Source organism: Tursiops truncatus, chromosome 9 (assembly GCF_011762595.2).
Source record: "Tursiops truncatus isolate mTurTru1 chromosome 9, mTurTru1.mat.Y, whole genome shotgun sequence".
Classification (NCBI taxonomy): Eukaryota; Metazoa; Chordata; class Mammalia; order Artiodactyla; family Delphinidae; genus Tursiops; species Tursiops truncatus.
In genome coordinates, this window is record NC_047042.1 from 61,677,358 (window position 1) to 61,689,920 (window position 12,563).

At 46.7% G+C, this 12,563-nt stretch overlaps 1 protein-coding gene across 3 annotated transcripts in view; it reads left to right on the forward strand.

Annotated features, from left to right (window-relative positions):
* FKBP9 (FKBP prolyl isomerase 9) overlaps positions 1-11,916 on the forward strand; it is a 50,958-nt gene extending 39,042 nt beyond the window's left edge. Inside the window, exons 7-11 of one of the 3 annotated variants that reach the window (XM_019925871.3) lie at positions 877-1,063; positions 5,735-5,880; positions 7,479-7,642; positions 8,006-8,029; positions 10,516-11,916. In XM_019925871.3, the coding sequence (XP_019781430.1) occupies positions 877-1,063; positions 5,735-5,880; positions 7,479-7,642; positions 8,006-8,029; positions 10,516-10,692 (698 nt within the window). In that variant the 3' untranslated portion in view covers positions 10,693-11,916. Of the gene's footprint in view, positions 1-876; positions 1,064-5,734; positions 5,881-7,478; positions 7,643-8,005; positions 8,030-8,779; positions 8,970-10,515 lie in introns of those variants that run through there. The other 2 variants (XM_073809818.1, XM_019925879.3) reach the window with 2 other exon arrangements.
* The last annotated feature ends 647 nt before the right edge of the window (positions 11,917-12,563 follow it).

Genomic DNA, 12,563 nt, shown 5'->3' on the forward strand with positions numbered 1-12,563 from the left:
TTTTCTTGTCTGTAAAATGCTAATGAAAATATTATACCTCCTTGATTCTAAGTAACACTATTTACAAATTTTTTACGTGTAAACTTCTCTGAAATGATCTGGGGGTGTGGTGAACAACCGATACCCTCCTGAGAAGCTGTCATTAAATGAATGGATGACCTGCTACTCCTGAATTTATGGTAATATTTACCCAACAGGGTTCCTGCAGGGATTTAATGAGAGAGTGTATGTGAAAAATGCTTTGTAAACTGTAAAACATTATTCAGATGTGAGATAATGTTTTCAAAAATGGAAAAGAGTAATAATTTTGCGTAGAACAAACAGGATGTGTTGTAAAGCCCTTTGTGAGTTGTTAGGTGTAGTATATCTTAAGGGGCATATATGGGCCTAGTTTGGCTAGGTGATTTCCCCTGTGAAGTTTCTGTTGGTTTTGCTTCTCTTAAGCAGTGGTAGGGCACTAAAGTGATTTTCATTCTATAGCTGATTTTCTCATCTCACCTCTTACGTCTAGCAGGAGCGGGGCAAGCCTTAATTTGGTTGAGCTTTAGTTTTCTCATCTGTGATGAACTTAAGCCATAAATCTTTCAGGTTGAACCATTCCATGGGGCAGTAGTACTGTGTCTTGAATTTTAGTCCAAAGTGTGTTCCTGACTGTGGACCCTCGACAAATCTGTGCCTCAGTTTCCCCATCTATAAATTGGGTTAGGCTACTTCTAATGGCCCTTCCAGCTCCACTCTTCCAGCATTGCCTAGGATTTCACAGCTGGGTCCCCGTGTTCCTCACTGGAGGTCTGTGAGGAATACCTGGTGATACTGGGGAGGCACGTGCGCTGCTGCTTGGAGGGTTCCCTCTAATTGCCTTTGTCTGTCCTTTAGGGAACATCCCCGGCTCGGCTGTGCTGGTGTTTGACATCCATGTGATTGACTTTCACAACCCTTCAGACTCCATCAGCATCACCTCCCACTATAAGCCCCCCGACTGTTCAGTGCTGAGTAAGAAGGGGGATTACCTCAAGTATCACTACAACGCCTCGCTTCTGGATGGGACGCTGCTGGATTCCACGTAAGGGCTGCCAGGGATCGGTGGGGTGTGAGCCTGGCAGATAACAGTCAGTGTTCCAACAATCCTCCTTTTCTTTTCATCAGATACTGGTTGAGAGCTTTTATCTTCATGCCCTTTGCGCTGAGTATCTCAAGTGTACATCGCTACTCCGGTGCATTGTTCCAAGAGTTCCCTATGAATGGTTTCATCCTGCACCCGTGAAACTGTCTTTCTGAAAAGCAGATCTTATCTTATCCTGCTGTCTTTAAAAATTAACCCACAAATAAAATCTAAACTCCAGAGTCTGGCATATCAGGCTCTCTTGTCAGCTCTGTTCTGCCTCGCCAGCATCTTCTGCTGAGGCCCGTCTTCTGCCTCCCAGGGGTGCCATGTGCAGTGGTGCAGGATGTGCACTGCTTACACCCTTCCTTCTGGCCAGCTTCTGCCTTGGCTTAAATGTATTCCCTTTTCTCAAAATCTTTGCTTAATTCCTAGGAAGAATCAACTGCTCCCATTTCTATAGTCTCATAGTCTCATAATGTTTTATGTATTACCTGCCTTTTAGTTATTTTTGTTTCTATCGCTGTTGCTGGTCTGAAAACCTTAGACACCCAACATGTTTATTCATATTATTCCTTACACCTAGACCAGAGCATAGCACAAAGGGAGTACTTTATAAATGTTAAGTGATTGAGATGAATCTGAAAATATATTACTAGGAATCAACAGTGTATACTAGTATCATACAGGTAAAAGGAACTTTCCTTCTTATGTATCTGAATCTTCAGAGGTATCTATAAGTTAATACACTATTCTCTTTGGGAAAGAAACATTTTTGGCCTTTTTTAAAATTTTATTTACTTTAGGCTGCATTGGGTCTTCGTTGCTGTGCACGGGCTTTCTCTAGTTGTGGTGAGCGGGGGCTACTCTTTGTTGCGGTGTGCTGGCTTATTGTGGTGGCTTCTCGTTGCGGAGCACAGGCTCTAGGCGCGTGGGCTTCAGTAGTTGTGGCACACAGGCTCAGTAGTTGTGGCTTACGGGCTCTAGAGTGCAGGCTCATCAGTTGTGGCACACGGGCTTCAGTAGTTGTGGCGCACGTGCTTATTTGCTCCGTGGCATGTGGGATCTTCCCGGACCAGGGCTCAAACACGTGTCCCCTGCATTGGCAGGCAGATTCTTAACCACTATGCTAACAGGGAAGTCCCTGTTTATTTTATTTGTTTATTTTTGGCTACATTGGATCTTCGTTGCTGCGTGTGGGTTTTCTCTAGTTGCAGCGAGCAGGGGCTAATCTTTGTTGTGGTGCATGAGCTTCTCGTTGTGGTGGCTTCTCTTGTTGTGGAGGACAGGCTCTAGGCATGTGGGCTTCAGTAGTTGTGGTACGCGGGCTCAGTAGTTGTGGCTCGTGGGCTCTAGAGCACAGGCTCAGTAGCTGTGGTGCATGGGCTTAGTTGCTCTGCGGCATGTGGGATCTCCCCTGACCAGGGCTTGAACCCGTGTCCCCTGCATTGGCAGGCGGATTCTTAACCATGGTGCCATGCAGGGAAGCCCTCAGTCTTTCTTTATGTCTCTATATAAGTACACCCATTTTTGTATTGAGCCTGACTTAGATTCGCAAGTTTAGTCTTGAGGAGAAAGAAGGGCTTCATATAAATATGTGCTACTGCATTTATTCTAGATGGGGAGGGTCTTCTTTCCCTCTCACGCGTACCTCTGCCTTCTAGCTTCAGGTGACAGAGTGTGGCTGGGGAGAGCCAGCGTGGAGAGCCTGAGGGACATACTCCTCAGAGCATTCTCTCTGGTGCTATGAGATCCGGTATCCTCAGGCAGTTAACGTATTTCATGAGATCTAAAACGTGCTGGTTGTTAGAAGCATCATTTTATGTGTCTCAAGAAAGTAAGAACACTGCCAAAAAACAATGAGATGATGTCAATTGTAAGATGTATCCCAAATCAAGAGATATTAAAATGTGAAAAAAATATGCATTATAGAATCAAGGAAATATGTTCTAGGTTCTGGGGCCCAGATTTACAGGGACCTGGCTTACAACAAACCTCTTTGCACTGATGATTAGACAGTGAGGAAGAAGCATGGCTTGTAGTTGTTTTGGGAACAAGTGAGCTTATGCATGGGAAAACTAGGTTAGAACAGTCTGTAAGGCCGATGGCTAGCTGTCATTGCTCTGGCCAACGTTCATATTCTTGTCTGGTGCTCCTATGGCCTTGGAAAGGGAAGTGGGGGTGGGAAATGAACAAAGGAATTTCTTCTCTGGTGGGTTCAGGATACGCTTCTCACGTGGGGTGGGGAGAATCAGTCTTCCTGCTTCTAATGTGTGTTTGGCGGATGCACAATATTGTTACAGAGCATCCGGGAGCCACGTGATGCTCCTTCCTCTTCTCGGAAACTCCATTCTGAACCACTTGAGTCATTTGTGTCACGTGTAAACTGTCACGGAAGAGCAGTGTCTGGGCGTCCCTGCTGGTCTCCGCTGGGTGGAAGCTTCAGAATAATGGGATACTGGGAAGTGTGGCAGGAGACTGCTTACCGGGGTGTGGGAGAGGAGCTCCTTCTGGAAGAGGGGATCTGGTCCCGCCCCGAGCCCACATGGGCTCTGTAAACAACGAGGCAGGTGCTGCTGCCCGTTCATCAGCGCTAGGAGAATCCATGATGGAGAGGATAGAGGGGAATGTGGGTGGAGAGCCAGAGGGGGCAGCCTGCAGGCAGGAAGCAGGAAGCTTGCAATGAATGGGAAGCCGGGAATGCACTGAAGGAATGAGGAGAATGTCTGAGAGAAAACGGCAAAATAAAAAATAAAAATAAAATGATGACTTGAGGAAAAAGAATTAGCAGGGTGTTCAGAGATGCAACATGAATACAAATTGCTTGCTTGGAGGATTTTTTTTTAATTTTATTTATTTATTTTTGGCTGTGTTGGGTCTTCGTTGCTGCGTGCGGGCTTCCTCTAGTTGCGGTGAACGGGGGCTACTCTTCATTGCGGTGCGCGGGCTTCTCATTGCGGGGTTCTCTTGTGGAGCACGCACGGGCTCTCGGCGCATGGGCTCAGTAGTTGTGGCGCACGGGCTTACTTGCTCCGCGGCATGTGGGATCTTCCCGGACCAGGGCTCGAACCCGTGTCCCTTGCATTGGCAGGTGGATTCTTAACCACTGTGCCACCAGGGAAGCCCTTGGAGGATTTTTTTTAATGTATGTTGAAACTGGCCTCAGAGAAGAGTAAACATTTGTTATTTGATAACTAAATGAGTTCTCAAATATTCTGTAAGACTTTGAAACCCAGTAGTCCCACGGGAAGTTCCCCACGGTCCCTGGAGAGAGGCAGTGTGAGGGCGCCTCTGTGCTGCTGACAAAGGAGGGATTGTGTGGGGGGCAGGACAGAGGACCCGCCTGCCCTCCCGCAGGCCTGGGGCCAAGGCATCCTGTGCCAGAATTGGCTTTGTTTCTGCTTCCTCCCAGGTAGGACAAATGCAAACGCGGTTTTAATTTGCTAGCTCCAGAGAACCAGCCTGGCCCTGGGAACCAGCTTGAGAAGGGAAGGAGGCTGCGGCCCTGCGGCCAGGGGAGGCTGGGAAGCCTGAGAAGGGGAGGTGACCAGGGGCAGTCCCTTCCCTGTTGTCAGCACTTGGTGATGGACATCAAGGGGGCGCCAAGATATCCAGGAGGCTTTTCTTCCTGGCCATTGAAGAACATTCCCACTGTTTGCCTTTAGGATGTGGTAGGAATGCCATTGATTTGGAAATAGATTTACTTTCAGTAATGAATGAGGTGATTGAGCCAACTTTTATTTGTTTAGATTCCCCTGGGACCTTGGGCATCAAGGATAATTAACACCATGGCCCAAGTTCACAGTTATTTTTCTGGACTCATAGGCTATTACCGGCACAAGCACTTCACACTCTCAAGGCCATCCATTTATTGAGCTCTTCATGCTTGCTCTCTGCCGTGCCAAGCATATTATTTACTATTTGGAACGGGTGCAATAGCTGTTATTATCTCCATTTTATAGATGAGGAAAACTGAGAGATTATATTTCCTGGGGTCAAATTAAATTTGACCAGGATTCAAACTCAGGTCTTGCTGAATCCAAATCCCAGGATCTTAACTTACATTATATATTTTTTAAATTCTCATAAAAATTTCTGACTAGCTACAACACTGACTAAAACTTAGAGAAAAATTGCAAGACCAGTACAAAGCACTTCCCCGCTACGCCGCACCATTGGTGAGAAGGTTGCCACTGTGATGGCTCTTCACCTCTGAAAATTTTAGTGTGTAATTTCCAACAAAGGTGGACATTCTCCTACATAATTCAATTAAAATCAGGAAGTTAATGTTGATACATTACTTTTAATCCTCAGACCCCACTTAAGTTTTGCCAATGTTCCAGTAAGTTCTTTTAAAGCAAAAGGATCCATTCCAGTATGTCCAAAACTCTCAAACTCTCGAACTCCCTTAGTCTTCCTTTGATTTTTACCTTGACACTTTTGAAGGTTATAGGCTGGTTGTTTTGCAGAATGTCCCTCAGTGTGGGCTTGTCTGATGTTTCCTTATGATTCCATAGGGGTTCTGCATCTTTGGCAGAAAGATCACAGAAGGGATATGTTCTTCTCAGGAGGATACTCTTAAGTACCAGTGGGTTCACGGCCTAACCAGGGACTCTTCTGTTTCATTTTTAGGTGGAACTTAGGTAAAACATATAATATCGTTCTGGGATCTGGACAAGTCGTGTTGGGAATGGATATGGGTCTCAGAGAGATGTGCGTTGGAGAGAAACGGACTGTGATCATTCCACCCCACCTGGGCTACGGGGAGGCTGGTGTGGGTGAGTATGCAACAATGTTAAAAGGTGTTTGGGGCACATTCACCGTCTGTATTTTGTGCTTATTTAGAACCACAATATGCTTCTTCCATTTAAAACCCAAAGACTGTGGGACATTTTGTTTTCTAATTTATTTTTGGCTGTGTTGGGTCTTCGTTGCTGTACGTGGGCTTTCTCTAGTTCCAGCGAGCGGGGGCTACTCTTCCTCGTTGTGGTGTGCGGGCTTCTCATTGCCGTGGCTTCTCTTGTTCTGGAGTATGGGCTCTAGGAGCATGGGCTTCAGTAGTTGTGGCACACGGGCTTAGTTGCTCCGTGGCATGTGGGATCTTCCCGGACAAGGGCTCAAACCTGTGTCCCCTGCATTGGCAGGTGGATTCTTAACCACTGCGCCACCAGGGAAGCCTGGGGACTTTTATTTAAGTATTTAGATTTTTGTTTCAAGACACCGTGAATTCGGTGTTAGTGCCACATTAATGGGATTAAACAGGGGTTTCTGTGAAATAAACCTTGGCTCTTCAAACCCACATGTGGGAAATGTCCCTGAAAGGGCTTGCCAGGTGACTTCTCTTAGGTGAGCCAGGTGCTTCCTTGGGGAACTGTTTCCCAGGATACTGGAATGCTGAACCTATAAGCTATCCAAGGAGATTTCCTTGTGGAAGATTGGTTTCAAGTTCTGGAAATACTGGCATTACGTTGCCCTCACAGCTGTTACGGTTTACTTCATGATTTTGGCCAAAATGAGCCCTCCTCATGGGGGTGGGTGGGAACCCCTTCTTTTTCAGTTTTTATGCCCCTACTGTCTGGAGATGGAGGAGATGGGAAGTGCTAACTTATAGAAGTGATAGGCACTTTGGATTTTCTTTTTCAAAATTTTTAAGTAATTGTAAAAGATACTCTCTGCTAATCCCCCCAGTCGGAGAAGAAACACTTTAAAAAATATGTTGTATATCCTGTATGACCATGCTCCTATGATATAGATTATAGTTATAATATATAATTTAAAATAATGCACATTTATTTATAGTCACATACTTGTAAGTTCTTTTGGGCTCATACTACATATACTGTTCTAGAATTTGTGTTTACAAATCATATCCTGGATCATGATTTTAAGGCATACTGTATTATTCTTAAAGTTCAGCGGTAAGATTTATTCAAAAGTTCAAGCACCATTGTAGACTCTGCTAGTGGCTTTTAAACTTTTTTCACCAAGACACAGTAAGAATTACATTTTATCTCCCAATCTGTGTTACACATAAGCATGCAATTTTACCTAATATACATATCCATTTAATTTTATATATAAAATTAAAACTAAGTTTCATAAAACAATACCTATCCTTTCTATGTGCAATGTACTCTGATTTTATTCTATCCCTTAATTTAAAAAAATATTGGTCACCATTCTCTCAACTGATTTTGAGACTCACTACCCACAGTTTGGAAAAACCACTCACTGATTGATGCTGAACTTTCTTGCTTTTGCAAGAGATGCCTCTATCCATGAGGCAGCTAGAACCGGGGTGGCCGGCAGGGAGAGGATGAGAGGGGCGTGCCCTCCGCCTCGTCGCTAACGCCCCCTCCTCCCGTTGCTGCGGCAGATGGAGAAGTGCCCGGCAGTGCTGTGTTGGTGTTTGACATCGAGCTGCTGGAGCTCGTGGCCGGCCTGCCGGAGGGGTACATGTTCATATGGAACGGCGAGGTGTCAGCCAACCTCTTTGAAGAAATTGACAAGGACGGCAATGGAGAAGTCCTCCTGGAAGAGGTAACTGACCTTTTTGAAGGGAAGTGGGACCCAAGGAGCTCAGGGAGCCTCACTGGGCCGGGGTACCCATCCGGAATGTGAAGCCTCTCAGAGTGAGGACAGCTGTGCTTGCTTGTGATGCTGGTAACCTTCATGCTCACGTACCAAGCACTTGCACACACACAGTCTCTAAGTTGAGCTCACAACTCCTCTTTGAAGAAACCGAGGCCCTGAGAGCTTCAGGGCTTGGCTCCAGGTCTCACAGCTCAGATTCAGCTCTTCATTCCTGGGTGCTCACTGCGGCCTGCACTGTGCTAAGTGTTTTTCACATATATTATCTCTCTTGGCCTTCACAACAGCCTTGTAATCATCCCTATTTTTCAGAAGAAGCAGCTGTGCACAGAGAAGGTAAATGACTTCCCCAAGGTTGCACAGCCATCCAGCGGTTTGTACACATCCCCGTCTGGAGCATCTGGATCCTGTGCTGTTTCTCCTGCACGAGACACCCCTTTGTGGAACTGGGCAATAGAGTCCTCTGTCTTGTCACAGCCCCAGGGAATTCCAGCTCTCCGCCTGTTCCACGTCTGCTTATTCAAGGACGTGGCTCCAGCCTTCTCCCCTATCTCTCTTCTGTCATCATTTCCCCAGCTACTGGACCATTCACATTAGCCCGAGAACATGCTGCTATTTTCCCTTCTCTTAATACATCTTACCATTTCTTTTAGGTCTTTGCTCCCTTTACAGCAAAAACCTCAAAAGAGTTGTCTGTCCTCCCTGCCTCCAATTCCTTTCCTTCTAATCCATTTCACACCCACTCCTGTTGGGTTTTTATCCCTCCACGCCACTGAACCTGGTCTCACTAAGGCGCTGAACCTTACTTACTCTTACTTCAGCACAGCTGTCTCCTTTTTGAGACGTCTTCTTTCCCTGGCTTCCACAGCACAGTTTCTCTGTGTTCCTTCTACCTCACTGGTAGCTCCTTCTCAGGAGTCTTCTTCCTGGGCTCTTCGGGTGGAGGTTAAGTCCTGAACTTGAGCTCTTCTCCCCCTTTACATCACACCCTTGGTGGTCTCCTCCAGTCCCATGGCTTTACCATCCTTGTCTTGTGACTTCCAGACGGGCAGCTCCGGGCTCATCTTCTCTCCACTTCACACTCAGGTATCCAACTGCCCACTTGATATCTTCATTTATTGAACTTGCTTCACCCAAAGCCTTCCCCATCTCATTCGATGGCATCGCCTTCCTTCCAGTTGCTCAGGTGAGAGCACTCAGTCATCTCTGACTCCTCTCCTCCTCTCACAGGCTAGAATAAATCCATCAGGAAATTATTCTAGCTCTATCTTGAAAGTATATCCAGAAGCTGCCCACTTCTCATCACCTCTACTCCATAGCATCTCAGTCCAGTGCCCACCGCCTCCCGCTTGGACCTCTACGAAGGTCTTCTTGCTCTCACCCTTGCCCCTCACAGCAGCCAGAGTGATCCTTCTAAAACATAAGTCAGAGCATGGCCTGCTTCATCTCAGAACCCTGCAGAAGCTTCCTGTTGGGCTGCATCCCGCAGGCCTGAAAGCCTTGTAGTTGCCCAGCCTTGAGACTGAAGAAAGAGCCTAGAGACAGCAACAGAGACATCAACAACTTATTGGACAGGGGTATCATATAAGTCTGCAGCAAGAGGTCCTGGAGCTACCCCCTACGACTGTGTACGGCAGACAGGAGGCAGGACATAACAGGAATCTCTGTTACCTGGGAGAGAAGGCCACCATTTATAGGAGAATTGATATCAGGTTGGCTTATCAGTTACCAGGGAAACCAGCAGCTGGGGCATGTCCCTCACGGCCCCAGGTTAATGACCATCACGAGGGCAGAGGTTTCCCTTTACTAAACTAGCAGGTGGAGCCATTCTGGCCTAAGGATTAGAACAATCACTAGCTGGGGCAGGGGGCAAGCATGTTCTTGTGAGTAGGGTGTAGGTGAAGCAGAGACTAGTCAAACAGGGGATGTACAAAGACAAGAGAACAGCCATCTTGAGTGGTCTGACCATACATCCCCCTATTTCCAAAGTCTTTGCAATGGCCCACAAAGGCCCTCCACCACCTGCTTGCCGTAACCTCCTCTCCAACAAGTCTCCCTTTGCTGTCCTGTAAACACACTGGGCATGTCCACCCCGGGCCTTTTTACCAGCTGTTCTCAGCTCAGAAGACACTTCCCCTAGATAACTGTTGGGCTTGTTCCCTCATTTCCTTCAAGCCTTTGCACAAGACTCTCTTTCACATTAGGGTTTTACCCTGACCACCAAACTGATACTTCAACCCGTTCCCCTGACTGCACGCTGGATCTTCCTTACTTGGCTCTACTTCTTCATTTTTCTGGAGCATTTTACTTTCTAAGTTAACATGTAGTTTACTTACTTTTTAAATGTTCCTTTTTGATCATGTATCTTGTCCACGAGCATGTGCTGGAACTGCAAGGGCAGGATGTTTTGCTTGTTTATTGATCTATCCCCAGGGTCTAGGATGGTGCTTAGCACACAGTAGACAGTAAGTTTTTATTGTATGAATGAATGAATGAATTAATGAATGAATGAGAGGCGAGGGTGGTTAGGGGATTGGCCTTTGGTGGAAAACTAAGTGTTGATTTGGGGAAGAGGGATAGTTCCAGTGGTTGCTCTGTATTGGCTGCCTGGGACCTAAGGGCTCCTGGAGTCATTTTGGCAGGGGTTTTTTAACCTGCATCTGGGGGAAAAAACCCGGGTCGTGTAGCTCAGAAGATTTTGTCTGTTCTGCTGGCTCAGACTCAAATTCCAGCCCCATCGCCCTTGGGCTGCTCTGTTCAGGCTCCAGCTTGGTGTTCTCAGCTGCTGTATCTCATGGTCTGTCCTGCCCCTTTCTCTCCAGTTCTCAGAATACATTCATGCCCAGGTGGCATCTGGCAAAGGGAAACTTGCCCCTGGATTCGATGCTGAGATGATTGTGAAGAATATGTTCACCAACCAGGACCGGAATGGAGATGGGAAGGTCACGGCTGAGGAGTTTAAACTCAAAGACCAGGAGGCAAAACACGACGAACTCTAAACTTGATATGAGCCACTTGTGTGATGCCAAGCCCCCTGTTGTGGCAGAATGTGCAGTGAGGGTGCGAGGGTCTCTCAGAAGGGGAATCGTCAGCAAGTAGTAGGTGGGTCATATAGTACCTGGGACATACATCGGGGTGGGTTGATACACATGGTGAGAATTTTAGGCTGATGCCAGTGATACTAAAAAAATCAGTGCGGGTGCCTTAGCATGGGTTGTGTAGAATATTGAAAATGCTGCATTGTCAGCAGTTTTGTGAGCCTTCTGGGTAGTTTTGTTATGAAAGGAAAATAGTGTCATACAGGAGTTATAATCATCTTGGAGGGAACAGAAGAACACGTGTCTAGGATATTTACATAAAGAGGATTAAAAATGCTTTTAACTTGCTGGTGTTTTAAAATTATTCTCCAGATGGCTAGAAGAGACAGAGGGCATGCCCCAGCAGGATTCCCAGACAGCCCCAGAGAAGTTTTCCCAATGGCCCGTATGGGCCCTGGTAATGCCCAACCTCCACCGTGCCTCTACTCACACACTCACACAGACACACACACAGGTGTGCTCTTCTAGTTAATCATACCCCACCTCACTGTGGTCCTCCCATTGGCTAGGTAACTTGGAGGTTAAAAAGAAAATCAGTGGACCAAACAAAAGGCATCTTGGACCATGAGTAGAGAATTTGATTCTGCATTTGTCACATAAGATTATCTTCTTCACTCTTGCTTATTCCCATCACTCTATCCCATAGCACCCTCTCTTCTCACCCTGAATCCTTTGATCAGATATAGATACACATAGGGCTGGTGGCTAAGTCTACCTAGCTCCAGAGTTATCTCACTGTGGCCAAGACGGAAATGTCATCCCAACAGGTGAGCATAGACAAAGTGACATATTTCTGCCTCTCATTCATGTCCTAGAGAGGGAGGTGCCCTAAGGCCTGGGAGCCTCTCTCTGCATAGGAGAAGGACACTGTACCTGCTGGCCTGTCCCCACGTTATGCAGTAACCACCTTGCTGCCTCATGTCCTCTGTTCCCAAGTGGTGGTGGCACTCATCCTGCAGTAACCAATGATTTTCCTTTTGAAACAGCTTTGTTTTACTAATTTAAACTATTTTGTACTGATGTAGCCCTGAGATAGATCGTTCCTGAAAATGCTGTGCACTCACTCAATGGAATAAATGTTGGGAGATGACTTTTTCATAAATAAAATATTGAATTATATCATCAGGTTTTGTGGTATTTTATCTGAAGTCTCATTTTTCCCATGAGAATACACCATGCCATCAGAATCCCCTTGATAAAAACTCAGCAGGACTGAATTGGAAGAAGTGGAAGATTGCCGTACAGTATAAAGGGGATGTATCAGTCAGAGTCCTGGCTGCAAACATACCCTCATGTGGGACTTCTGAAGAGAAGCTAATGAAAGTACTCTTTACAGAAGTGTGGGCAGGGCTCAGGGGGCCCAGTAAGGATGTCGAGGTACCCATGACTGCTGTTGGCCAACGACAGTAGGAAGCTCTTCCACCCCTGGGCCTCAAGGGTCCAGGGGAGCCTGGGCGGGGCTGCCTGGTAGGAGCTGGTGGAGGGATGCAGCCACTCCCAGAGCTGTGGCTGGCAGTGGAGCAGAGTACTGAGGGGGGAGACACCCATCCTCTCTGTCCTGCCACTGGCTCCCATTAGCTGAAGCCAACCCGAAGCCAGAGGGCAAGGAGCTCAGGGGCTGGTGTTCTCAGGGATCAGTGTTTTGGGGTGCAGAGGAAGGTGGAGAATGACCAGTTGGGGTTGGGTTGGAAGCAAATGGAGAATAACTGGCACAAGTATAGGGAAAAAACTATATATATATGGCTTTTTAAAGAGCAAATGTTCTGGTTTAC